The sequence below is a fragment of the Neohortaea acidophila genome (genome assembly GCF_010093505.1).
Source record: "Neohortaea acidophila strain CBS 113389 unplaced genomic scaffold BDY17scaffold_1, whole genome shotgun sequence".
NCBI lineage: Eukaryota > Fungi > Ascomycota > Dothideomycetes > Mycosphaerellales > Teratosphaeriaceae > Neohortaea > Neohortaea acidophila.
Window position 1 is genome coordinate 953,690 of NW_022985510.1, and position 25,874 is coordinate 979,563.

Sequence of the window (25,874 nt, forward strand, 5' to 3'; positions counted from 1 at the left end):
CGTTCAAGTTTTGAAATGGTATTCAACGACAACCGCAATCAATATATATATCCGCTTGCGACCCTGTGGTTTCATCGTTGTTAGCAGTCTTGGCCGAGAATAGTAATAGGCACTGTAAATATCAAGATCAGCAGCGCTGAACAGAACACCCTTCCCCCAATGGCTAGCTGGACGTGTCGATCATTGGGAGAGGCTGAGTTTCGGTGGACCCAGGGCCCTAATTCGTGAATTTCGGTTGCCAAATATGCCTATACTGCCCGTTCAGGTAAGCAGGAAGTTGACCTGCCACCTCCGTCATTTGCCGCTGATTCCTATACAGGCCTGGGAGTGGAGTGAATTTAACCTTTTTGGTAAGTGGGGTGCAAACACGTGACGCTGCGCCGGACGTCGAACATCACGTCATCTCTGGGTTCCCAGATCGCGCAGCAATCTGGTCCCTACAGTTTTGAGAAGCATATTGAGGGTGCGCATGAGAGACGATATACGTGTGCATCAAGGTAGGCGACAGACACGAAGTGAGCTGAAATATGGCCACGTGCCATAGCAAGATCGACTCGCAATGCCGGAAACACGGCAGAAGTCTAAGTGCCTGCAGTGCGCGGGGGAAATATCCGACTCCAATCGTTTGCCCAGGTGGTTGTCGTTCTTCTATTCTCTGCACTCTGTTCGATTTCTTTACGTACAGTCATTTACTACATACTCTCCTCCTCACAGTCAGTCTTCACGCGGACATGAACACGATTCTCTCCTACAGCGAATGATCAACGTAGCGGAGAGTGCGCCGACATCGGCGCGGTCGTCGTCTCTTGCCACTATTCAACATGGAACGAGCCTCGTCGGAGAAGAAGAGCGAAGATCTTACCGTCGATACGCTCGAGGAATCTGCGGTCGAAGCACAGAAGTCTCACGATGAACGTACTCCTGAGCAGGCAGGCGATGCCATTGCTGAACCGTTGGACACGCCACCCGATGGTGGCTATGGATGGTCCGTCACATAGTCTCCACCACCACATAAGAATACTTGACTGACACAACAGCCAGGGTCGTCTGCTTTGCGCTTGCATTGATGAATGGAATGACGTGGGGTATAGCAGCGTAAGAGCCCGTTTCCTGTTCTCCACGTCCACCACTAACCCACTCAGTTCCTACGGCGTCTTCCTCAGCCATTACCTGGCAACCGACTACTTCCCGGGAGCCACTCCACTCGACTATGCATTCATAGGTGGCCTGGAATTCGGCGCCGCCATGCTCATCTCTCCTCTCACCACAATTTTGACTCGGGAACTAGGAAGGAGGGTCGTCATGTCGGCCGGAATCGTCATGATCAGCGGAGGCTACATCGCCGCCTCCTTCGCCTCGCAAATCTGGCAGCTGTATCTCACGCAAGGCGTCCTCGTAGGCCTTGGAATAGGCGCAATTTTCATCCCAGCCATTGCTGTACTTCCGCAGTGGTTCCTCAAACGCCGAAGCTTCGCCCAAAGTCTCGCCTCATCTGGTTCGGGTTTCCTCGGCTTGGCCTTCAGTCTGGCAACGGCTGCGATGATCAAGCAACTCGGACTGCCGTGGACGCTGCGCGTCATTGGACTTTTGGCATTTTTCGGAAATCTCGTCAGCATGGTACTTGTGCGCGATCGCAACCATCTCGTCAAACCCCCGCAATTGGGCTTCGCGGTTCATCTGCTCAAGCGATACGATTGCCTTTTGTTGCTCTGTTGGGCTTTTGTCCACGTCATGGGATATATGGTGCTGCTCTATAGGTAGGCCTGACCATTTGGAGAGGGAAGATGAGTTCCTGGTAACTAATACGAGTTTCTTCCGGCCAGCCTGTCAAGTTATGGAACGGAGGTTGTTGGGCTAAGTCAGGGCCAAGCGGGCATTCTCACTGCAATTCTGAACCTGGGCACGGGGATTGGAAGACCCCTAATAGGGCTGGCGAGTGATCGGTGGGGGAGGTGAGTGCCATGACCATCGGTCTCTGTTCTCGAACGTTGCTGACTTCCCAAAAGGATACCCGTTGCGTCATTGCTTACCTTTGCGAATGGACTTATCATTTTGGCATTCTGGATCGTAAGAAACCTTCAGGAAGAATATGTTCAGCTGCCTCGAGATCAATTGCAGCGATCGATACCTGGAAAAGCCCCTAGTAGCAAACTCGTGCAATTGATCAGAGCACTGAACTTATTCTTACCCAACACCCTTGAAGTGAGACAAAGCACTTGCTAACCCTACACTTCTAGCCAGCAAACTCGTTCGGATTCTTGCTGTTCTTCTCAGTGGTGGCTGGGGGCACCATGGGCGTGTTTTGGATGTAAAACGGCCTTCCCTTCGTTCCTCTGAAAGGCCAGACAACTAACATCGCTGCCAGGACCGTAGGACCACTCTGCGCCGAGGTTGCAGGCCTCAAAGAAGTCCCTTCCTTCCTCGCTCTTCAATGGCTTACCGTTGTATTGCCGACTACATTCGCCGAGGTACGTACTGCGTGTAAGTGAATGCAGACTTGTTCTTGACTGACACCTGTCAAGGTCATCGCGCTCTACCTTCGGCGCCCAAGCATGGGACGATGGAGCTATGTATGGTTACAGCTATTCGCTGCGATGTGCTACCTGGTGGGCAGTGGTTTCATCATTGAACTGTGGCGGATCAAAAGGAAGAAGAAGCGCCTGGCAGCCTCTGGTGCTGAGCATACACCGAGCTGATGAACGTTCGAGCTGTAAATTAAAGACACGATTGGCGTATAGAAGAACAAACCCTTAGCGCTGCGTGGATCTATCTGCTGCCATCATCACGATTTCATTTCTCATACGTTACGTGCGTCGATCAGCTAAAGTGGATGCCTTCCTGGTTGAAAGCATGCAACAGCAACAAAAAGTCCCCCTCATCACATGACCTCGCTCGTCTTTCGGCGAACCCGGTATCCTTCTCCAGCACCTTGACCACCTTCGACCTGACCAGCTCCGCCACCTTCCCCTTCCTTTTACGGTTGGCACCCTTCTTCGACGTCTTTCTCGCGAGTTCCTCCTTGAAAAAGTCCGGCACATCATCCCCATCTTCATCTACATCCATAATCCCATTCCACTCCTCATCAACATCCTCATCGACATCGTCCATCCCCACATCGACATCCATCCCCTCCTCCACCGGCCCATCATCAACAGCAATCCCCATTTGCGCGCAATAAGTCCGATAATTCGCCTCCAGCATCTCCATCACCGACGTCGTCCCCAAAAACGCACTCCTCAGCACCCGATTCTTCCGCACAAACGCAATCCGCAACAGTCCGTCCCATTCCTCATAGCTGATCTTCGGTCGTGGGTGCTTAGGCGATAGCCGCACCACGTTTGACTCGACCTGTGGAGGCGGGTTGAAATTGTTGCGTCCCACTTTCATCACGTGGTCAACTTTGGCCCACATCTGCGCATTCACACTGAGGCGCGAATAGAGTTTATCCGAGGGTTTGGCGAAGAGGCGCATAGCGAATTCGCGCTGAAACATGAGCACGCACGTCCTCGGTGACGGTGAAGCGGCGAGGAGTTTGAAGGTGAGGGGCGAGGAGATTTGGTAAGGAGTATTGGAGATGCAGACGTCGAAGTAAGGCAGTTGCGGCAGCTTAATCACATCACCGACAATCAGCTCCAATCTCTTGGCCGCGGGCGTGCCTTGGAAGCGTTTGGTGAGTTCCGCCGCCATGCGGGGATCTTGCTCGACGGCAATGACCTTCTTCGCTTTCTCCAGGATGCGGGTCGTCAGGTTGCCCGTACCCGGGCCGACTTCAAGCACAATATCGGATTGCTTGAGATCGGCCTTGTCGACGATGGCTTGCGCCACGCCGGGGTTTTTGAGAATGTGCTGGCCGAGGTCGGTGTTCATTTTGAAGATGCTATGCGCCGCTTTCCCCTTCTTTGCTGCCGCGGCGGCGTACGGATCGGATTTGGAGATGCCATTTTGCGGTTTGCGCCCGGACTTGGGCATTCTGATGTGCGGTATTGAAAGTAATGGCCTGGGGTGAAGGAGGGGAATTGAAGCCACCAGTGACTTGCGTATACCCCACAAAGTCCCTTGAGATCCCTTCAATTCCGTTCCGCAATCGAGATTCTTAATCAAGACTTGTGGGAAGTCTGGTGTTCAGATAGCTCCAGCGATAGAATCTCAAAATTCACTTCCAGGAATCGGGAAAATCACAACGCTAGCTAGCTCCGGCTCTTCCCGACCAATGAGCGCACAGCATGGGCACACCATATCAGCATCGCCTGATCACACCTTCCAATCGCGACAAATCGCAGTATTCAGGACTCCAGTCGCGGGGCGCAGTTTCAGCTCATCTAACACCACCGTCCAGAGCTACAAACCGCAGTTTGCATTCCATTCCGTGTTCCAAGATGTTGCTCTTCCACAAACCTGGAAGTGAAACCCTCCGCTAGCTCCGGCTCTCCCCGACCAATGAACGCGCAAGAGGTCAACACCACATCAGAACCGTCTCTAGAACCCCTTTACATCCCGTACGGAGTGGCTTCCTTCGCTCTCGTATTAGCAATCAACTTAACATGTCCCGTCTGGCGTCGTCCGTCTCCCATGGCCGCTACGCCGCCTCGCCTCAATTTCCCCAGCTCCTCCGCGGAGTAATGAGCCACGAAATGAGAGATGACTGCTTGCGGAAGTCCAGCCAGCCACCGCAAGGCTATCAGATTGCGATGCGCCACTCTAGCCTTCTTTTGGCGCGTCTTCCTCCCCCTCGGAGCTGATCCCCCTCAACCAGGATTGATCGCATCCTGCAAGAGCGTTCCGCGTTGCGACATACGCGCGGGCGTGGCGTCTCTGCAGCCTTGCTATTGAGTCCCGCCTTATGGCCTCCCGCGAGCAGATGGCAAGGGTGAGAGCTGCTGGACATAAAATCAGATGCCGTCTCCCACGTCCGACCACCTAGTACCACCTTCGCTTCGTCTCGTCGCTCGTCGCTCATTCTCTCCTTACTGTCGCTCAAGCTTCCCAACTATTACCCGCTCGTTATGCATCCATTCACTCTTCTTTTGCCGCTCCTCGGCCTCGCCGCCGCTGCACCTCCCCACGGCGGCACCAATTTCTGCAAAAAGGCGCTTCAATCCCTTGGTTCGGCGCAGCAGACCGCTGAGGCACGGCAGTACTGCTCCTCCCGGTATCCGGTAGGGCCGTTGACGGTCACCAAGACGTCTACCATCTATTCAGGGTATGCCCTTCGTAACGCGGCAATCGCACCGTGTGTTGACGTGATTGTAGCACCACCACCGCTGTCGTGACCTCCACCACCTCAATCACCACCATCACCTCCACCCAAACCAGTGTCACGACGACAACCTCGACCGTCACCTGCGGAGTCCCCACCACCACAATCCCGGAGCCGACCACCACTGCTGCGGCGCCGACGAAACGCGATGCCGATGTGAGCAAGCCCACGGCTTGGTCGCACTACCCAGCGAACGAGTTGAAACGGGCGTGCAATTGCCTTCAACACCACTCAACCCACACGGTGACCAAGACCATCACGGCGGAACACACCTCGACCTCTACGACCGACGTAAGTACCGCAGAGCAGTCATCCTCAACCGCATTCGTCTAACACCACCTCTTGCAGGTTGCCGGCACCACCACTACGAATACAGTCTCGATGTCGACCGCAACGGTCTACGTCGCTGACGTCCCGACATTCTCCATCTACGTGTTGGGACCGGCACCTACCGGCGGCACCAACAACAACGGTAACTACTGGGGATTGGGAGGAGTCTCCGGTTCAACTTACACCCAGATCATCGTCAACGAAGGGCAAAGCGGAGCGACGAGTTTCTCCCTCACGGCCGACGCCTCGCTGCAGGTGGATTCGGATCCCTCCACTGGTACGACCTACGACGGAGCCCTAGCCATCGAAGATTCGAGCTTCAGTGGGATTTCGCCATACTTGGTGTACGCTCAGACCCCGGCGGGAATCACTGCAGACCAGACAGACGGGACACAGGTCACCATCTCCTGTTCCATCACGGCGAACAGTGATAACACATGTCCCATGGCCTGCATCACTTCCGCCGGAAACTCCTACTTCAACTACTGCTCCTACGGTCTGCGCCTTGACCCGCAGGGTGGGAGCTGCGGAGACTACCAACACCCGTTCACTCCCTATGCCATCGCTCCTACGGTTTGAGGCGAGCGACGGACAATGGTCTGCTTTGTGCTTTTCGTGCCCGGTGGCGGCGATTTGGTTCTATACTACCTCTTGCAATCTATATCAATCGCTCTGAATTTCTGATGCAGGCCACATCGACGTGGCTTTCGGATTACACCCTTGTCTTCCCCCGAATCGTAGAGCTCAACGTTCCAGCTATGGTGGTGTGCTTCAACAATCCAGTGGAGCCGTGAGATACCATCTTTATAATACTCACCCTCCGCAATCATCATTCATCGTCGCTTTCCCATTCCTGGAATCGATTTTCCAAATTCCTGGAAAACCGAGACATCAGCTAGCGGCGGCTCTTCGCCGTCCAATGAACGCGCAGGATATCGACAGCACTCCAGCATCGCATCGTGGTTTACGCCGTTAATATTCCCACAAACCAAGGATGTTCACGTCAAATGAATGATGCATGGCTTCACCACACCGGACTCGAGTCTTTGGAGTGGCGAAAAGTCATTCTACCACCACTTCCGCTCCGCTACAACCGGTTTCCCGGTTCTGGGAAACATTCCTGAGATCAGCACTTCCGCTAGCTCCCGCTCTAGATGGCGAATCAGCGCGCAGTATGCAGCCAATGTTGATGAGAGCGGCATTTGCAGCTGACAAGGAGGATCAAGACGAACACTCGTGCAATACAATAGGAATGCCATAGACTGTACAAAGACCTCTACTTCACCCCACGGCCACCAGGGCCCTGAGGACTCACGCCGCGACTGCCCTCTCCCCCATCCACATCGACAGCAGTAGAATGGGCCTCCTTGACCGCAACCACGCCATCCACCCCGGCAGCCTCGTGCTCTACAACAACACTTCCCTCCCCATCCTCTCCATCGTCGTCGTACTCCCCTTGCACACGCTCATACACCCCTCCAGCATCCTTCTCCCCAGTCCTCTTTTCCATAATAAAGCTATCAATAATCCAGTACTGCACCATGTTCATCGCCAACGGGAAAATGAACATGGCGAATGCGATTTGCAGCCATTCCCTGCCTTCGGTCCACGCGAGTGCCCAGTCGCCCACCCACGGTAGCCAGGGCAGCATTTGGAAGAGGAGGAAGACGAAGAGTTTCATGCCTGTGAGGCCGATGAAGTAGATGATGGATTGCTTGAACCACCAGCTGGTGTGCGGTGGAGTTCCGTAATGGCCGGATTTGATGGATTCTTGCGGTCGAGCGAGAGGGGTGTAGCTGAAAGCTTTGTGGAGGACACGGAGGAGGAGGTAGAGGACTGGAATGCCGAGGGTGGTCTGGAAGATGGTCAGAGAAGAGCGTTGAACTTAGGAGACTCACACTCACATCAATAGCAAGATTGAGCAGATAGAAGCTGCACGGATTGGGAATGTCCGGGGGTGCACTTCCACCGCCAGTATCTCCTTCCGCCGCCTTGGCCGCAAATGTAGCGATTGCGGCTTTTTGAGCAGTATTCATCATATCCACCGATCCCAGCATACTCATCATCAAGTTCAGGACGTGAGTTAGGCAAGAACCCAAGACCTGCTTGCTGGCATCGAAGAAGAAGATTTTCCAAGGCCGTTTGGGGGTTTCACGCCAGCGCTTGAAGACGAGGGCCAGTAGAGCCACGGATCCGAGAGCTCCCTGTACCAGCAGTGCAAAGGGTCCGAGTAGACGACATTCTCCAGCTTCCGTGGTGCTGAGTGGTGAGTCAGATGTAGACGTCGGGGCGGGAGGGTCGGTGGATTCGAGAGAGTCCGACGGCTCCAGCGCAATGTCATCCTTTGCATCATCTACATCGGAACTTGGCGGCGGCTTCGAAGGCGCAGTGGCAATGCCAAAGGTGGGCTCCGTGGTAGTCGCCGTTTCCACCGTCGAAGTGGATGAAGGAGCGAACGTAATCTCCTCCTGCTTCACCCCAACGATATCCACCAACTTTGTCTCAAAGACCAAAGTCGCATCCATGGGTATAGCAGGCGGATGGCCCCAATGTCCATACGCCATGTCCGGGGGAATTGTCAACTTTCGCTCCTCCCCCGGACACATATTCATCAGGCCTTCATCCCAGCCACTTATGACTTGTCCTACCCCGAGGGTGAAGGTGATGGGCTGGCCACGCTTGTAGGATTCATCGAAGATGGCGCCAGTGGTGAGGAGGGTGCCGCGGTAGTCGACGCTGATTGAGTCGCCGGCTATTGTAGGACGGGAACATTTGACCGGTGTCTTTGTTTCGATGAGGAGATCGTCGGCGCGGATATGGGGGAGGAGGATGGAGAGGACGAAGAGGAGAGAAGATGTCGTGGACCGCATGGTGAAGCAAGGGCGTGCTCGATCCCTGTGCACGTACGTGGCTGTAGCACAGGCCGGGGTGTTTCGGATGAGGAACGGGGATGCGTTGGGCGCCGCGGGGGTCAAATATCGCGCAGCTGCGTAATCTTGATGTCAAGGCATTGTCTGAGACTTGGAGAACCAGACAGCAAATGGCCAAGAGGCTTGGAGGCAAGTGTCTGCCTTGAGGGTGTTGCCTTGGCGGAGAGGCCGGAGGTGGAGGCGACTGTCGTGGCGCTCTGCCGTTGCGGCCCGCGCCCGAGCCGTCTCCGTAAAGCTTAACCTCTGCTCTTCCGCCAGGCCGCATGGAGTTTCTCATGCCGGAGTTCCACAGCATCCACATCCTTCTGCAAACTCCCACAAGCTGAACCCCGATGTCGAGCCATGAGATGCCACCCTGCCCTGCCCTTCCACTTCATCATTCGGGTTTGTCGAAAGTAATCTCTCAAACCCGTGTTTCTTCAGCTGGCTTCGGCATTGATACGTGGCCTTCCACTAGTCAGTCCGGTGTGATTCAGCTCCGAAAGACCTCAGGTACTAAAAGGCATATATAAGTCTCTTCTCCCGCGTATATCTTTTCTTCTATAAAACTGTTCCTCTCAAAAAACCTACTACTCCACCACAATGGACATTCTCCATCGACTGGAAAAGGAGATTCTGTCCGCCGACAAACTGGAATCAGATGGCGTCCCCTCTGCCTCCATTGCCATCCTCGACAACGGCCGAGTGTCTGCCCACGTCATCAGCAATGGGAAGGAAGATATCGACACCGTCTATCAAGCCTGCAGCATCTCAAAAGCCATCGTCGGCCTCGCAGTGGCTAGACTTATCGACCAAGGACGCATCTCTTACGACACCAAAGTCGTCAACCATCTATCACAATCCGCCATCGACTGCCTGGTTGATGTCAAGACCGCGCATTTACTTCAACACGTCACAGTCGGCATGCTCCTCTCTCACACCTCCGGTCTGTCGCAGGGCGGCTTCGAGGGCTACCCAAACCACCCACCAGATGTAGAGACCGTACTCGCCGGCAAACAAGGCTCCAACACCCCTAAAATCCACTTCCTCACGCTCCCCGGCGCCCAATTCTCATACTCCGGCGGCGGCTTCACTGTGCTCCAGCTCGTGCTCGAAAACGTCACAGGCCAAACGATCCAGCAACTAATGCAAGACCTGGTCCTCAAACCCCTCGACATGACACGAAGCTGGTACGGCAACCTACCACCCAGCGAGCAAAACTACACCAGCGCCGGCGTAACCGGGTACACAAGATGCGAGCCAAGCCACCACAACTTCATCGAACTCGCCGCCGCAGGCCTCTGGACCACTCCCACAGATATGCTCAAAACCGTAGTCGCCGTGCAAGACTCCCTCTACACCTCCACCGGCTTCCTCACAACCGCCACAGCACAAGCCATGCTGGCGCCTCTCAGCCTCGACACAGGCCTATACAGCGGCACGAACGAGCTCGTCGCCGGTCGCTGCGTAGGAGGTTGGCAGGGAAACTCCATGACCTTCGCGCACTCCGGTCAAAACTTCCCCGGCTACACCTCTCTCCTCCTCGGTTTCATCCCCGGCGGCACCGGCTCAGGGAACGAGGAGAATCATGCAATGCACCGAAGCGGCATCGCAATCATGACCAACTCGCTCATCGGGCACAACGTGTGCATCAACCAGCTCGTCTCCGCGATGTTCCACCTCAAGGGCTGGCCGCGGTATAGGCATCTCTCTGCTGGGTTCCGGGAGGAGAACTGGGTCCCGTACGCTGCTTCGGAGGCCACGGTCGTCGATGCGGCGTGGAGAGAGTGGAAGGGGTCTTGGGGCCCGGCGTGGCGGATCGTAGAGAGTGAGAATGGCGGGCCGGCGGTTGGGTATAAGGATTTTCCGCCTATGAGGTTGCGGTCTGCTGCTGTTGGCGCAGCTGCAGGAGACGACAAGAAGGAATTGATGTTTGTCGTGGATGGAATCGACGTTGGCGTGAGGTTCACTTGGCAGGGCGAGGAGAGGGTGGTGGAGGTGATGCAAAAGGAGATCCTGACGCTGAGGCGGAGTTAACGGAACACTAACATAGACAAGGGGGACTTCCCCTTATGATTCTGGAGACAAGACATTACGAAACTAGAGTTACAGTAGCCACCGCCATCCCTCCTCATCTCATCATCACCAGACCATTTCCACTTCCACATCTAGTAATCAAAACCAGGCTCGGCCGTGGCAAGAATGGATGAGAAGAGCCCCCTCCATCTCTTCGAGAAGCAGAAGACCCATATGCAGAATCCCATAACAATCAAGTCAAGACCAGAAATGGACATCCAGACCCGAATCGCTCAATGCCGCTTGCAGCAGATAAGAATCCGGAAGAAGACGAAATCGAAGATCCATCAATACGAAGCCATTCGCCTCGAAAAAGAGGCGCCAATCCCCTCGCCCAGCTTCCTCCCCACGTCAAACGTACTGTGACTTCTCCCGGCCAACATGCCCCCTCTTATGCCTCCATGCTGCTGCACAGCGGCGGTAGGACTTGCATCCCCGAGTTCACCATCGGCCTGCCCAAAAGCAAAAGTCTGATGACGAAACAGCTTCTGCCTCTGCTTGACCTTTGCCATGCCGCGCTCGCAGGCCAGCTCATGTCGCTCATCATTCATCTCGACGTAATTCTGCGGGAAGCATTTGGAGCGGTGGTTGGCGAAGAATTTGCTGTAGCCGCCGTCGAGAATGTAGAGGTCTGGGTAGGAGAGTCTGGGGTAGTGGGCGGCATTGACATTACGGTCGTGGTTGCGGATGTGTTTTGCGGTGAGCGGCGCACGGTGGACAGAATACTCGCAGTGGAGGATGAGGAGAGTCGAGGGTTGTGGAGAGGCAGCATTGCTGAAGAGCTCGTGGGTGAGTTGTTGCTTGTCGTTGAAATTAACGGCATGCTCGATGTGCCCGCCATCGTATTCATATTCAAAGCGGCAGTCGACTATGAGTATTCGGTCGTAATCGGTGCTGTATTTGGAGTTCAAAATGTCGACCATGGTGTCTTGAGAGATGCGAGGGAGACTGTCGGGTTCATCATCCGGGATGAAGCAGGGGAGTTTGGGGAGGGGATGGGACTGGTCAATGTCCATGACAGAGGTGAGATTAGGCTGAGGCTCAAACGCGTCGTGCTCCTCCTTCATCACGTCGTCGGGGTGTTGAAACATGCTGAGTGACCTCCTCATTGCCTTGCGCTGAGGCCGAGCAAAAGCCGGGCGCCCAGCGGACGGCTTTCGTACATGACCGGTGGAGGGAGAGCCGGTGCTGCGACTCGTCGGGCCCATTGGCGGCCTTCGGGTGGGAGGAGGAGGCATGTTGAGTCTGGGGTCGTCGACAGGAGACACGCTGAGTCCCTCGACTAGACTGGGGGTTGACGCGCATGACAGGCCATTGGCAGCCAAGGTACCGAAGCGAAAGGGAGGGAGCGAGCTCTCGACACCGGGTCCTTGTTGCGGGATGTAGTTGGAAGATGCTGCCTTGGTACGGACAAGCGAGGGGCGGGTGAGTGGTCGTCTGCGCCTATGAAAGTGTTAGTGGGTGAGGAGCACGACAACACTGATTGCAACCTACTCGGGCGGTTGAAGGAAAGTCGAAGACTGGGCAAATGGAGGTTGCAAGAATTGTTGAGAGTCTTCGGACGATACAGAACCGGGGGTGATGCCAATGTCAATGTCGGGCGTGATTGCTGGAGTGGGCGAGGCAAGGGTGACTTGTGTGATGAGAAAGGGTGGCTTGTGAGGCAATGGCGAGACGTCCATGGCGTCGAGGCCCGGGGAGGAGGAGGGGACATCGGGAGTGGTGACTTCTTCGCCCTCGATGGGAGGAGTCATAAGTCGGCCTTTCCATGTGGTCAGTGTCAAAGGCAGCACAAGACAGGCATGAGCATCACTCACCACTATCATCATGAGGCTTCAGCAAATCGGCAGTAAACAGAGACCGTCGCGGAGTGGGAGCTTGTGGGCTAAAAGAGGAAAGAGGATGAGCACATGGTCGGGGTCTGGGCCTGGCCAAGCCGAATGGTGGTGGAATGGAATGTGAATTACCTCTTGTCAATGTGAAAGTTGGCGCCCAGATCCGCGGTGAGGGTGGAGGTGGGAGAGGAGCCTCGTGGGGGTTTGACGGTGAAATAGTCGGGTCTGCTGGTTGTGGGCTTCTGATGCATGCTCATGTTCCGAAAGTCAAAGTTGCTGGGGCAGAAGGGGTGGTATGTAGGGTTGTTGGAGCGCGACATTGGCAAGTCTTTTCGGCTGCCCCACGTGGCACATGGCTGGGGACGCATGGCCGCGAGCGGGGAGGAGTATTCCATGATGGGATGTGTGATGTCGTGTAGGTGGATGGTGCAGGACTCGTGGGTGGTGGTGTGCGCGAGCTGGCCGCGTCGGTGGAGGGTAAGGCGCTGTGGTGATGATACGACCGATTCAATTGCACCTGATCCAATGAGATGGATGCCGTCTAGATGCTGTCCCCAAGATCCAAGGAGCGTGTCGGCATGGAGAGGAGGGGAGGGGGAGGGGCGCTATTGGGGCTGGACGCTTCGCATTCTGCTCCTCCGCGGCGAGATGAACGAGTGACCAGGCGCGCCGGATGCAGACCACCAATAGCACCGGGCAGGAGGTGGACTGCCCGTGGGTGGAGAGGGCGAGGAGGGGGAATGAAGAAGGAAAGACGGTGATGGAGGAGGAGGAGCAGGAAGAGGCTCAATGGGGCAGGAAGCGGGATATCAGGCGGCGGAAGGCGCGAAGGTCGAATGCTTGAGCTTCGTTGCCGTTGCCGGGTGAGTTGGTTGGTCCCCGCAGCAAAGCCTTGCACAGTCCACCCACCCGCGACCCGCACCTTCCCGCCGACGCCCAAGCCAGCTCCTAGTCCCGCCGCACAGTCCAGCCCGCCGCCGCTGTCTCTCTCCTCTCCAGTCTATTGTACATCCTCTGCCCGTGCGTGCTCGTCCGTTGCCCATCATTTCTTAGGCGAGCAGGCCTAGGCAAAGGCGCGCGCTTGCATCGTCCATTCACGTTTGGCGGAGCACGTGTGGCATCAACTCCACCCCGCCGTCATCACGAAGTCAACGCGTTGTCAGGTGCTGCAGCAAGCCCCGCTCCCCTGTCTGTCTGTCTGTCCTTCCTTGCTTGCTGCATCGTCGATGGGCCAATGATCGATCCCTCTGCCCTCCCCCCGGGTGTAGGCGCGCTGCAGAGCAACAACGTGCCAAATTCTCCGGCCCTCGCTTGCTATCTGCGCCATGGATGCAAGACACCGAGCTTAATCACGCGCGGTCGAGACATTGCACGCTTCCACTCTCCTCTCGACGTTCTCGGTCTTTGACAGCCGAGGCGGCGCAACTGGACGAGCCGTCGATCCTCGCCAACTGGTCTTACCCGCGCCAAACAACCCGCGATCTCGAATGGTTGTCTTCTGGTTTCCCACATTCCATCGCTTCTCAACAATAATTCAGCCGGAAAATGCATTGGCTTCTTTCAGCTGGCCTGAGAGTTTGCCTTTTCCGCCGCCGCCCTCTCGCGTTGCCTAGCCATCATACTGTACTGTCCCACACTCCCGCGTCATTGGCTGGCATTGCACCACTCTCAAACACTGGTCTGTGTTGCATTTGCCGCCCGCTTATCTTTGCAGCATGTCATCATCACCGTTTTGCCTCCTCGCGATCGGACAAACCCGATCAGCTCTCCATCATCAACGGCTTGGCTTACGCCCGAGCAATATTACTCCAACGGTTCTGACCGACCATCATCATTATCCATCCTGTGCAGCAACCCTCTTCTGATCGATCTTCGATTCTCCCACATCGACGTCATCCTCGTTCAGCCGCTTTTGCCTGCCGTTACTTATGCAACCAAGAATCACCACCCGCTGCCAACATCCTTTCTCACCGATCGAAGATCTCTTCTCCGATTGGAAAGCGGGACGCCTGACACTCTACGCCGCGGCGGTACATCCGCGGCTGATCATGGTCGAGCCCTCTCTCGCACCACCCCACACCACACACTACATCCCACTCATCTCGCTCGTCATCGTTCGTTCCCCCAAATCCGTATTCCACCCGAGTCACGGCAATCGAAGTGATGGCGGCGAGGCGTCAGCCCATTGCATCCTGCAGTCCCTGACTCTGTCCACACTCGTCACCAAACCACAGACTGCAAAGCCCGTGGCGTTTGGAAAGTGCCGTGTGGACGACGACGCAAGAAAGAAGGCGTCCGAGGTTTTTACTTGCGCAATTTGGGCTGCTGGACGCGATGTTTACGTGTTTGGGACGTCAAGCTTTTTTCCCCCGCGTCACAAAACGCGCTAGAGGCGCGCGACACGTGATGTGGCTTCATCCTCAGTCACGTCCATCGAATCTGCTTTTCATCATTACGTCTTCCTCTGCTGCACTCCAACGTTATATATATATCCATACTTTACCATTCCATTGGAACCGTCCAATCTCCGACAACTCTGCCGCCATTGAAATCATGCCGAAATTCCAAATCTCGGCAGTTCCAATTCCTCGAGCGCAAACACCACCCTCCTTCGCCATCCTTCCGCCCACTTTCATCTCAAGACTTCCCCCCACCCCCCTAATTGTAACTAAACTGCGTCCTGCACAGCGGACACGTGCTCGCATTGCTCGTGCGAAACCACTTGAACAAGCAGCTGGCGTGGAAGATGTTCTTGCACGTCATGCACCGCTTCGCCGGCAGCTCCTTGGCCGCGCTGATGATGGAGTAGCAGATGGCGCACTCCGTGTGGCCCTTCAGCGCGCCCACCACGTTCTTGTGCCAGGCTGTCAGGCCGTCGATGATGCTGCCGTTCTTTAGGTGGGGAGAGAGAGGGTTAGGTTCGGGTGGTGAGGAGGAGAGGGGTGCGTAGGTCAAACTTACGGAGAACGTGATGACGCCCTGGCAGCCGCGGAGCCAGCTTTGCCATTTTTCTTCCTTGACTGCTACCCGGTTGATGCCGACCACTTGGGCGGAGGCCAGTGGGTAGGCGTCGGGCAGGATGACTTTGATGGCCATTGTCTGCTCGTCGACAAGATATCCGATGTGCACTTCTTTGCTGCGCATGCCCACTTTCACCGTCATGTGCTCGTACTCTGCATCCGTCTTCACGGTCTTCTCCGACCACTCTGCCACGCTCTCCAGTGCCGCGTTGACGAGCAAGGGGCTGAAGTACTTTGCCGTCCACGATTCAATCGCAGGCGGTGTCTGTCGGGACGTGAGGTTGAGGTAGTAAGTCTTGACCAGGTTTGGAAGATGAGACAGAGCCAGAAAATACAGATGCGCCAGCAGCCACTGGACATCCTTCTCGGGGCTAGGCTCGACATCGGCAACGTACGTCTGTAGGTCGAATTTCGACACGTCCGTCGGCTTCCCGGTAGTATGGCCGAGAAGATCAAAAGTCAGATCCAGTAAGCCCGTCAGATACCCATCGCCCTTGAGCTGCTCGATATAGTCGCTCCTGACTCGGAAGCTGGACCCGACAAAGTGGTCGAATACCAGTCGCCAGCTGAACAAGTAACCTTGCAGCGACAGCGGCATCATGCGATCGAACGAGGCATCGGCAAGCGAGTCGATGGTGGGAGCTTCCAGAATAAGCGAGAGCAGCTCGTCAGGCAACTGAGCAGTCTTGTTCTCAAGCGCGGCATCAAAGGAGATCTGCTCTTGGGCCGCGGGAATGTGTTGGTGCAGCAGGTCGAAGCCCGCCTGCATGACGGGACGCGAAGCACTGTTGAGTAGTGTGTAGAGCTCGTCCGCCTGTTGGATGGGTTTATATGGCAGCGAGGCCAATTGTCGAGCCAACAGCTCGTGAGTAATCAATAGCGGCTGGTTCGTCTCGTCGTGATTGCCGTTCGCCTCTAGGAGCAGGCGGATGAGCTCGCGACGAATTTGCTCATCCTCTTTCTGCAGTGCTTCGACCAAATCGTCATTTGCATCCTCGGATTTTGCCATTCTTCTCAGCGTGCCGAGGAGTTTGAGTGTGCCGTTCATCAGGACAATGTTCTCCCCGGAAATTGGCGTCTCGTTGTCCGTGGTCAGATCCGTACCCCAGCAAGCAATCAAGGCGGTCAAAACTTCCTCCCAGCGCTCACCATAGAGGTCGTGCATTGCAGGCAGAAGCTTCGCCATGGCTTTGAACATTTCGGTTTTGAGTGCCGTTGATACAGTTTCACCATGACCTCCCAACAGTGATTTGCCTAGCCACTGTGTCATTGCTTTGAGGAGGAACACAAGGCGCTGCTTCGCAATCCCCGTCGTAATCTCTTCTTGGGTATCGAGGATGGTGTTGAGGAGGATGAGTTGCTCAAGTGCTTTCTGTTCGTGCAGGGTATCGACACTGGTCAAGTCCGAAATCAGGCCGTTGCACCATTTGTTCAACCTCTGGCTGCTGGTGAGCGGCTGTCGCAACCCCAGCACGCACGCAGTCAACGGCAGCAGCTGCTTCTGGGAAATACGCTCTTCGAGCACCTTTTCGCCTTCTTGACTTTGCGTGCTCGAGAAGCCATGGACCTCGAATGCATTTGTCATGCTCTGAGCGTAGGCAAGCCATGTGTAGTACAACATTGGCGATAGCGCATCCTCGCCCTCTCGCAGTCTTTCCAGGGCGGTAAAGTCCGGTGCATCGGAATCCAAGGTGAGCGTGATGTCCGCGTCATAACCACTCAGAAGCTTGTTGGCTTCAGTGATAAACTCCAAGGCGGTGTCCTCGGCTTGAGTGTTATGTCGAGCGTTCCATAGTTCGTTCGTCCCGGGGAGGCTGACGTTGTCTTCTGCAATGTATACCATAGTTCGGAGTAGAGCCAAAATCATGCTCTTCTCCTCACCAAGCTGCTCAAGCGCACCAGAGCTCGAGAAGAACTTGGCGATGTAGACCGAGATGCGCAACGCTTGTGAGAGGCCCTCGGTGTCGAATTGCACAGCTTTCGAGGAAGCATGAGTGTTGTTCAGAAAATGGACAGCACCCCCAAAGGGGCTTGTGAGCGCCAGTGCAGCGTTTGGAGCCCGGACAACACTCTTGACAGCCAAAATCCAGACATTCAGCGATGGTAAGAGGTCTGAGATGTGCGTCGACTTCTGATCCGGGCCAATGAGTCGATTGGCCAGCTCCATAACGGCGTCAATTGGTAGCGAGGCTGGAGAAATTTGCTCCAGATGTTGTAGGACGACCTGATATCGACTTTGAACCGGCGGGCCATTCACAGAAGACGATAGCTTGGCAGAAAGCTCGTGAGCTTTATCGGCGACGCTATCGTCTGGGGATTGCTCCAGTCGGAGTAGGTTCGGGATCAATTCACTGCCAGGCCCATCATGCTTCGACATGAATCTGGTGACCGTTCGTGGACTGGATTGTTGTAGAAGGCCGATGACCGGCAACGCTGTCGCGGCATGGTTCGCCGTCGTGAGCGACTGCGTAAGCCTTGAGAGGATTGTATCCGACGTGGAGTCGGTAAGCACACCAAGCTCGACGAGATCCGCGAACAAAGCTCCAAAATCTCCTTGTGTTTCATCAGCAGAGCTGTGGATGAAGAAATCTTGGAGAGGCTGTGACCCTTTGGCAGCCGCCACACCCTCGCTCGGGGTGCTCGCAATAAACACAACCCGAAGAGCATCCAACTTGGCAGCGTCGTCTTCGGCCACATCCAGAATGGAGCTGAGGAGACGTGTGAAGGCAGCGGGGAATTTCGTGTCTGAGCTGATCGCATACAGGCCATGAACCAGGTGTGCCTGGGCGGGAGCGAACATCATATCTGGCAGGTCGTCTGCTGCAAATTCCAGATACGCCTCTCGGAACGCTTTGTCTTGCATCACTTGTTTGCCGCACGTATGAAGAAGATGGTCGACAATCCCGGCCGCGCCGTAAGGCTTTCCGTTGCGAGATCGCAGAAGGCCGATACACGTCGCCAGGGCTGTATTGCTTATGGCAATAAAGCATTGCTGTAGTCCATGACCAGATGCGTCACTCCAGAACAGCTTTTGCAACCCAGCCCAGCGAGCGCCACAGGCTGCAACGTGATCCTGCGACTTTTTGAAATCTTTCGACTGCTCTGGTTGCGAGACTCGTGCAAGTTCCAGCAACTTCTCTGCCTGGATCGGCCACTCTGTTTGTATGAGTGGCAAAGCCTTGGTGATCTTGAGAACCTTTGGAAGAACAGCAGTCGCATGAGCCCCAGCGATACTCCACTCTGCAGTCTCTGACTGAGGATGGAGATACTCTCGTACCAGTGGCAAAACGTGAGAATCAAGAACAGCCTCAGCTTCGGCCTGCTGAAGAGGTGATGTCAACAGTGAGGCGAAGTCCAGGTAAGTTGGCCAAGCCGTGGAGGCATTCTGCCGCTCCTCTCTCCTCGAAACGCCGGTACGCGCTGCAGACAGGAGATCGGAGATATCCTTGGGGTCTGACGGCATGACAGTAGCAGGGATGCTTGATAACAGACGATCCAGCGAAATCCAGAAATCTGCGGATGCCGACTGAGAGCCCCGCTTGACAAAGTGACGCAGGCGTGAGACGGCAGATTTCTTTCCTGCGTAGGCATCCGTCCAGATCGAGGGCATGAACGTAGTGAGGGACTCCAGGGTTGAAATGTAGTCGAGAGCTGAGCCAGTTTGACCTGAATGCAGGCCTTTGTCGACGTAGGCGGTGGAAATCGCTTGCGTATGGGGCTGCAGTAGCGTCGACCGTCTGTCCAGCACGGCTTGAATGAAGCGGTGCATGGATCGCCGAACGCCGGTATCAGGATGATTGACAAATTCCCACAGCTTGGGCTCGGAGAGGATTTCTTCATAGACTGATATTTCCTTCTCGAGGTCTGCGGGCTCTAATTCGTGGAGGAGGCTGCTGATGACTGTGAGGCTGGTTGCTACAATGCGGGCGTAAGTGGCCTCGGCGTCGTCTGGGTTGACAGTGCGCGGATCGCTGAGGGTTTGAATGGTCTCATACAGTGCCGCATCTCGGCAGTACTCCAAGATTGGACGCTGAAAGGCTTTGCGGACGCCATACACTTTCTCCGGAGTGTTGAAGACCAGATGGAGCGCATCCGAAGCAGCTTTGGCCCCCGCTCGATCGCTGTCGAAGAGACCAGCGAGCCAAGGGCCAGCGATTCTAGGCATGTGCGGGGCAGTCCGTTTGCCGCTTTTGGAGCATACATGACCGTTGAGGATGTGAGTGAGCTGGCGTACACGGCGAGAGTTGTCGATGGAAAGCCGGGGGAATACTCGGACCTGGTTCGAGTTGTCAGTACGGCACGGCTCAGAGGGACGCTGCAGAATCTCACCCATGCATCCAGAAAGGCTCCTTCAACATCGACAGTCGTAGTAGTGACGTAGGTCTGCAATTCTTCCAGTGCTTTGGCCTTCGTAGTGTCGTCCTTCTTGGAGAGGTTCTTAAACGCCACCACGACGTTGGCATCGGTGATGTTGGAGTAGTCCAAGGGTTCTTGAATGTAGGAGAGGATCGAGGATGAGCCTGCTGCAAAGGCGCTGCTGCCGAACCCTCCCGCCACGTACCCAGCGCGGCCACTGCTGGCTTGCGATTTGAATTGTCTCTTGCTCATGATGCTCAGATTTCGCGTTGCATACACGAGTCAGAGGTTTGGGGTATTTGGAGGGGAGAAAGAAGGACGAGGATTACATGGTCATTTATAGACAACAGCAACGCGAGGAGCGAAATGTCGGAGCGAAAAGAGAGGGACAACGAACGGCTTTGCATCGATTAAGCGTCTTGTGGACTCACCATGTCGTCGATATGCGTGCGCCACACGAAAGGATTTAAGGTTTGCTAGCGCACAGCCTGCGCGAGCGAAAATGTACCGCACGTGGCTGGAAGGCAGACGAACGCTCTTGGTGCACGTGGATGATTGCATTTTGAACTGCTACGAACGGCGAATCGAATTCGAGTTAGTGCGACAGGCTTGTACGCTGATTTGTATGGCAGGCAGACTTTGAGAGTCATCTGGCACGGCGAATCCCGACCACAATTGTACTCAGACAACGACAGCTCGCGGTAATGTCTATCGAATTTCGATGCCTGCCTCCCAAACCCGTCTTTCGTTGCTCGGAGCGTGCGCTACTCTTTCTGCAGATCCGTATTCTTCTCATCTGAGAACTCATTATGATGATCAATCACGGTATGAGTCTCGTTGTCAACCTCAATCTCTTGATGATAGATGGCGACCTCATGAGCATCGCCAAACAGAGCCGCAATTTCTTCCAGCGGCAGCCGGCGGGTATCCGGGAAGGTGAAGAGGAATACGAATCCGCCGATGAAGGTCAGAATGATGAAGACGAGATAGTATCTCCAGCCGATGTTGCTACACAGCATTAGCACAGCACGTCAACACGGCAGATCAAACTTACGCGAATGCAACTGGCGCGGCCTGAAGGTACACGACATTCGTCAGCGACACCATCGAAATCGACACGCACATTCCCTTTGCGCGGATGTGCGTGGGGAAGATTTCTCCCAAGAACGCCCATTCCGGTGCTGTAAACCGTCAGTATCATCCAAACCCGTCTGGAACATCCAGATCATACCGTTCAACATGGCAGTGTCAAAGATCTGAAAAACGAAAAACATCGCCACAGCTGCACTCAACGCAGCAGTGTTGTGGGAGGGCACGAATTCCGCCGTGAGTGCCGCCTCCACAATCAAACAACACATGCAACCCCACAAGCCGACCGCCATGTAGATGTTCCGGGGAAATCGGTCAATCAGAGGCATCGCAATGACGGACACGCCGAGCGTAAACGTCAGCCAAGCAGCTGGATACAACAGCTGTTTGACAACTGAGAACCCCAGCAGTCGATAAAGCGTGGGCCCGTAGTCTGCTACTGTTAGCGAATGCGGCGGGAGAAGATAAGAGGTACGCACTGTTAATGACGAGATCGCCCGAAGATTGGATAAAACCGCAAGTGGCCATTCCGATAAGTGCGCGTTTTCGATACGATGGCTTGCGGATAATGTCCAACCAGGAATTCCCCAGTGTCCGGTCAATCACAATCTGCTTCTTGATCTGGTACAACTCGGCCTTGGCGTACGCTTTGTCTGGATCGCGCGGGTCGCTGTGCAGGCGAGTGAGTATTCGTTCCGCCTCTTCGACACGTCCTTGCAGGATCAGCCATCGCGGGCTCTCCGGGACCCAGATTAGAGCGATCAAGGTCAGAAGCGCAAACCCGCTCTGCAATGCGAGTGGTGGTCTCCAGGTGTTGTCGACACCCCCCTTCTTCCAGAATAAGAAGCCAAACCCCACCCAGGCAGCAATGGCGTAGCCAAGGATGAAGAAGATGGAGTGCAATTCAACCAAACCGCCACGCATGCTGTTTGGGACAATCTCATTCATCAATAACTATTGAAAGTCAGCGAAAGTCTGTCGGAATCGAGGACCCGTCGCATACCGGAATTGCCGCCAGCATCATCATCGTGCCGAGTCCTGAGACAAAACGCATCACGATGAATTCGCCGATGTTCGTGCTACCTGCCATGATTGCTCCGGAGATGAGACACAGCGTCGCCGCCTACAAGGAGTCAGATCGTTATCGACTGTTTGACTACGACGGTGCACTTACCAATGCGATACTGGCCCTTCTCCCATACTTGTCTGCAACCCATGGAAGCAACAGCGGTCCAATGACCCCGCCGGCGAAGAAAAGTCCATTCGTGCAGGATTCCAGACTCAGCCCACCTGGTCGAGTCTCCAATGCGTAGTACTCGAGAAACGACGGTTGTCCTGCAGGTCATAAGTACGTACCCTTCGTTGAGTCGGAGAAGACGGAGCATTACCCAGAGTGGTTGCAATGATCGATGCAGAGTATCCATACGTGATCGAACCAAATCCCAACAGGAGCAGGACAAAGATGTTGTACGCATTGATCTGACGCCCTTGATGCTCGTTCTTGCCACCCGAAAGGAAACCCATACTGGCGGTATTGCAATTGTCTTGCCAGGTGGAAGTCGCCGGCGAGTTCTCTTGCAGGTATAAGGGGAGCATTATGCACGGCCGCGTCATGGAGTAGCCGCGTGCTTACCACGGCTATCCTGTGGGGAAAACGTGCGGAGAAACTGGGGAGGCTGAACTCTGGGGATTGCCGACCACACATCACGGCTGCGACGGCACCGCGTTTAAATTAGCTTGAAGCCGCACAAGCACCGAGGGCTAAGACATTGCAAGGCTTGTGCTGCGGTCAAGCTCGCACATACATATTCTCCGCTGGTATCGTTCATATCTAACGTTTCTCTCGAATCGATTTCTGGTGCACGATTGAAGCAAGATCGGAACGCCGGATACCACCCACTTCAATCAAAATATCAGAGCTGAACGACAATGGCATACCTCGAGGCTCCGCCACTCTCTCAGAAGATGCACGACCTTAACGGTCAAGTTGCCCTGATTGCAGGCATCGGATGTGTCGGCGAAGGATGGGGCAACGGCATCGCAATCGCCACCTTATTCGCCCGTCAAGGCGCAACTTTGTTCGGTTGCGACTTATCCTTGGAAGCTGCCGAAAAGTCCAAAGCGAAGATTCTCGCAGAGAGTCCAAAAGCCGACGTCCGCGTCGTGCAAGGAGACGTGACGTCTTCCGCTTCGATGGAGAACGTTGTGGCAGGCTGTATGAAGGCTCATGGCCGCATCGACATTCTCGTCAACAACGTCGGCCGAGCCGAGCCTGGGGATCCTGCTACGATGAGTGAGGCCGTCTGGGACAAACAGATGGAGCTGAATCTGAAGAGCGTCTACGTCAGCACGCACATTGTCCTGCCTATCATGGAGAAGCAGGCCACCGGGGGTGCTGTGGTCAACATTTCCTCCGTGGCTGGCCTGCGCTATATCGGTTCGCCACACATCGCGTACTCCACGGCAAAAGCGGCAATCCATTCGTTCACCCGATCAACAGCGGTTATGTTTGCGAGGAAGGGTGTGAGATTGAACACCGTCGTGCCCGGACTGATCAACACGCCTCTGGTGAAGATGATATTCGAGGAGAAATTGGGCGAGGATTATGAGAAGATTTCCAAACTCCGGGACGAGCAAGTTCCCATGGGTCGAATGGGATCGGCTTGGGATGTTGCAAACGCTGTGTTGTTTTTGGCGAGCAGAGAGGCCGGTTACATTACTGGCACGGAAATTGTTGTTGACGGCGGGTTCACTCAGAGCACCGGAAGAATGTAATGTTGAGTTGTATTAGAGACACATAGAGTATAGAATGTCGGAGCTTTTGATTCTTCGTAGAGGTATCGAACTGTGCTTCAAAAGACGCTCGCATGATGATGCTTCTCCTGAGCCCTTTCCGCCATTCGTTACCTCATTACTTCGCAGGTGCCTGGTTATCCGTCATACGACGCCATTTGAGAATCGGATTCCATCGACCACCCTACCACTTATTAGTCGTTGCCATTTCAACATTGTCTGCAAAACTTACCTTCAACTCCATAGGCGCATCAAGACTAAGAATCAAAAGATCACCCTCAAACTGCAGGACTCGCTTCTGCGTATCTCCCAACCAGTTCGGAAAGCTGGAGACGGAGAAGTGATGTTGGAGAAGCGGCTTCTCACCAGACTCATCTAAGTAGTACGCTCCAGTATATCCAATGTACCTCTCCGCCGATTCAGCCAACTCGCTCTGCGAACCGTCTGTTGGAAACGTGCCGGCGAAATTCTTCTGTCCGGGGCGTTGGAGCTGGGCGGACATGTAGCCATCTGGCGTGTACATGATGATGCCCCTTGCATCTTCGCCGAGGGGATGTAGTACGGTGGATGCCGACTCTTCCGAGTAGACTGCGTAGGAAACGAGCTCCCAGGCGCCGACCAGTTGATGGCGAAGAGAGGATTTGGCCGACATGAGTGCGTGAACAGACTGTGTTGCTTCAACTTGGATCACTGCTGCAAGCCCAGGCCGTCTGTGAGATCTAGTGGCGTTGTATTAAAGGCACCCTGCATACTCATTTCGTCCATGCATCGCTTCATGCTCTGATGTCGTCGATCGTTTGCTAAAGCCCAGGGACAAAGCACAATAACCGAAGGCTCCGAGGCTACGGTGACAAGGCTACCCTGAACGTTAGACGAACCCCTCGGCACTCCGCCTCAGGTAACGGTACATCACTATTGTACCCCGCCACGTTCGTAATGTCTTAATGACATAAACTCGTTCTTTTTGAACTACAACTTCGTCCCAATTTGTGATAACGACAACGTGACCTTTGACGCACCAGGCCGATAAACGCATCACCTGCACCTTCAACGACCAGACTGCCACGACATTAACATGGCTGCAGCGGTGGCCGCACCAACTAACGGTTTCCATTCCGACAAGGACAATGTCGTCCATGCGAAGTTGAACTACTACCTGGATCCATCGCTAGGTGGTACAGACTCCTTTGCGATTGGTACTGCAGGCGCATACCGTCGCAAATTCGATCAGCGACCTGTCGACATCAAAGACGCCAGGGGAATCCAGGATAAGTTCGACATTGACACCCACGGCTTCCAGTATCACAAACGGCCCAGCACAGAGAAAGACTTCACCGACGATGAACAGGTCAAACGTGTCGCATATCCCGAGGCCATTCAGCTGCTGAAAGACGTGTAAGCATCACTATTTCTGGAGGTATTCGAACTCTTAATAACCTCTCATTCGTATTGCAGCACCGGCGCCACCAATGTCTATGTCTTCAGTCACATCACCCGCCGTAATGACCCAGCCAAGGTACAAGCGGCGCTGAAGACAGACCTCAAGAAAAGCGACGATAACACGGTCGTCGAGGGAATCTTCCCAGCAAGCTACATCCACATCGACCAAACGCCAGCATGCGCGTTGCAGGTCTTCCAGGACCATTTCGACGATTCCTCGGACTTAGGCCGCCATGTACTTCAAAACAACGGCCGCTGGGGCATCATCAACCTCTGGCGACCAATCTCGCGCATCAAGCGGGACCCGTTGGCCGTGTGCGACGCGCGCACCATCACCGACGACAACTTGCTGCCCATCCGAATCCTGCAGCCGCCAAAGGATAGACCGACGCAATACGCCACCACGACCAAGGGCGAGTACATGGAGATCTATTCTGCGCGATACAGCGAAGGCCAGCAGTGGTATTATTGCAGTGAGATGGAGCCAGACGAGACGTTGCTCATCAGATGTTACGATTCGTCGACCAAGGAGGGCAGGGCGACCAGATGTCCGCATTCCGCCTTTGAGTGGCGGGACAACCCAGACGGTGGAGTGAGGGAGAGCATCGAGATTAGGTGTTTGGTGTTCTGGGAGAATGAGAAGAACTAGGTGCTACTAGCAAACTTGAGTAGTTATTGCAAACAGTCATTGCAACAGCAGCAAGTGAATGTAAGGAGATGTATACGTAGGCGTGAGGGTGAACGATCGAAGCACGTGAAATTATGTAAG

General features: G+C 54.9%; 12 protein-coding genes across 12 annotated transcripts; 6 read left to right on the plus strand and 6 right to left on the minus strand.

Annotated features, from left to right (window-relative positions):
• Positions 1 to 635: 635 nt before the first annotated feature.
• BDY17DRAFT_288893 (major facilitator superfamily protein) lies at positions 636 to 2,771 on the plus strand. Its single transcript, XM_033732265.1, has 8 exons — positions 636 to 985; positions 1,042 to 1,095; positions 1,143 to 1,757; positions 1,824 to 1,952; positions 2,007 to 2,067; positions 2,238 to 2,308; positions 2,366 to 2,468; positions 2,523 to 2,771. The coding sequence occupies exons 1-8, from the start codon at positions 822 to 824 to the stop codon at positions 2,694 to 2,696; spliced, it is 1,371 nt and encodes a 456-aa protein (XP_033593965.1). The 5' UTR covers positions 636 to 821; the 3' UTR covers positions 2,697 to 2,771.
• A 1-nt stretch (position 2,772) lies between these two features.
• BDY17DRAFT_259601 (S-adenosyl-L-methionine-dependent methyltransferase) lies at positions 2,773 to 3,969 on the minus strand (the record flags this gene model as incomplete). The annotated part of the gene is made up of 2 exons (XM_033731832.1): positions 2,773 to 2,967; positions 3,121 to 3,969. The coding sequence occupies 2 exons, from the start codon at positions 3,967 to 3,969 to the stop codon at positions 2,818 to 2,820; spliced, it is 999 nt and encodes a 332-aa protein (XP_033593966.1). The 3' UTR covers positions 2,773 to 2,817.
• A 902-nt stretch (positions 3,970 to 4,871) lies between these two features.
• Positions 4,872 to 6,382, plus strand: BDY17DRAFT_10766 (uncharacterized protein). Its single transcript, XM_033729168.1, has 3 exons — positions 4,872 to 5,200; positions 5,251 to 5,548; positions 5,606 to 6,382. Exons 1-3 carry the CDS (start codon positions 5,004 to 5,006, stop codon positions 6,164 to 6,166), a joined length of 1,056 nt encoding a protein of 351 aa, XP_033593967.1. The 5' UTR covers positions 4,872 to 5,003; the 3' UTR covers positions 6,167 to 6,382.
• A 634-nt stretch (positions 6,383 to 7,016) lies between these two features.
• Positions 7,017 to 8,367, minus strand: BDY17DRAFT_228386 (Vaculolar membrane protein-domain-containing protein; the record flags this gene model as incomplete). The annotated part of the gene is made up of 3 exons (XM_033730173.1): positions 7,017 to 7,442; positions 7,492 to 7,846; positions 7,910 to 8,367. Coding segments are annotated over 3 exons (1,239 nt in total), but the record flags the coding sequence as incomplete, so codon positions are not given.
• Positions 8,368 to 8,805: 438 nt separating this feature from the next.
• On the plus strand, positions 8,806 to 10,559 carry BDY17DRAFT_288899 (beta-lactamase/transpeptidase-like protein). Its single transcript, XM_033732266.1, has one exon. The coding sequence runs from the start codon at positions 9,100 to 9,102 to the stop codon at positions 10,531 to 10,533; it is 1,434 nt and encodes a 477-aa protein (XP_033593969.1). The 5' UTR covers positions 8,806 to 9,099; the 3' UTR covers positions 10,534 to 10,559.
• Positions 10,560 to 13,261, minus strand: BDY17DRAFT_259604 (uncharacterized protein). The gene is made up of 4 exons (XM_033731833.1): positions 12,540 to 13,261; positions 12,390 to 12,457; positions 12,067 to 12,334; positions 10,560 to 12,015 (listed from the first exon to the last, which is right to left on the minus strand). Exons 1-4 carry the CDS (start codon positions 12,800 to 12,802, stop codon positions 10,860 to 10,862), a joined length of 1,755 nt encoding a protein of 584 aa, XP_033593970.1. The 5' UTR covers positions 12,803 to 13,261; the 3' UTR covers positions 10,560 to 10,859.
• An 876-nt stretch (positions 13,262 to 14,137) lies between these two features.
• Positions 14,138 to 14,931, plus strand: BDY17DRAFT_10792 (uncharacterized protein). Its single transcript, XM_033729169.1, has one exon. It carries the CDS (start codon positions 14,336 to 14,338, stop codon positions 14,795 to 14,797), a length of 462 nt encoding a protein of 153 aa, XP_033593971.1. The 5' UTR covers positions 14,138 to 14,335; the 3' UTR covers positions 14,798 to 14,931.
• Positions 14,833 to 20,205, minus strand: BDY17DRAFT_288902 (uncharacterized protein). The gene is made up of 3 exons (XM_033732267.1): positions 19,757 to 20,205; positions 15,369 to 19,703; positions 14,833 to 15,299 (listed from the first exon to the last, which is right to left on the minus strand). The coding sequence occupies exons 1-3, from the start codon at positions 20,033 to 20,035 to the stop codon at positions 15,066 to 15,068; spliced, it is 4,848 nt and encodes a 1,615-aa protein (XP_033593972.1). The 5' UTR covers positions 20,036 to 20,205; the 3' UTR covers positions 14,833 to 15,065.
• A 339-nt stretch (positions 20,206 to 20,544) lies between these two features.
• Positions 20,545 to 22,396, minus strand: BDY17DRAFT_329034 (MFS transporter; the record flags this gene model as incomplete). Its single annotated transcript, XM_033737857.1, has 7 exons — positions 20,545 to 20,791; positions 20,838 to 20,964; positions 21,015 to 21,305; positions 21,352 to 21,826; positions 21,876 to 21,995; positions 22,047 to 22,207; positions 22,261 to 22,396. The coding sequence occupies 7 exons, from the start codon at positions 22,394 to 22,396 to the stop codon at positions 20,548 to 20,550; spliced, it is 1,554 nt and encodes a 517-aa protein (XP_033593973.1).
• A 441-nt stretch (positions 22,397 to 22,837) lies between these two features.
• On the plus strand, positions 22,838 to 23,647 carry BDY17DRAFT_244045 (putative short-chain dehydrogenases/reductase; the record flags this gene model as incomplete). Its single annotated transcript, XM_033730494.1, has 1 exon — positions 22,838 to 23,647. The coding sequence occupies one exon, from the start codon at positions 22,838 to 22,840 to the stop codon at positions 23,645 to 23,647; it is 810 nt and encodes a 269-aa protein (XP_033593974.1).
• Positions 23,648 to 23,715: 68 nt separating this feature from the next.
• Positions 23,716 to 24,455, minus strand: BDY17DRAFT_10873 (Lipocalin-like domain-containing protein). The gene is made up of 2 exons (XM_033729175.1): positions 23,898 to 24,455; positions 23,716 to 23,849 (listed from the first exon to the last, which is right to left on the minus strand). The coding sequence occupies exons 1-2, from the start codon at positions 24,315 to 24,317 to the stop codon at positions 23,784 to 23,786; spliced, it is 486 nt and encodes a 161-aa protein (XP_033593975.1). The 5' UTR covers positions 24,318 to 24,455; the 3' UTR covers positions 23,716 to 23,783.
• Positions 24,456 to 24,622: 167 nt separating this feature from the next.
• BDY17DRAFT_288908 (uncharacterized protein) lies at positions 24,623 to 25,849 on the plus strand. Its single transcript, XM_033732268.1, has 2 exons — positions 24,623 to 25,060; positions 25,121 to 25,849. The coding sequence occupies exons 1-2, from the start codon at positions 24,741 to 24,743 to the stop codon at positions 25,752 to 25,754; spliced, it is 954 nt and encodes a 317-aa protein (XP_033593976.1). The 5' UTR covers positions 24,623 to 24,740; the 3' UTR covers positions 25,755 to 25,849.
• Positions 25,850 to 25,874: the final 25 nt, after the last annotated feature.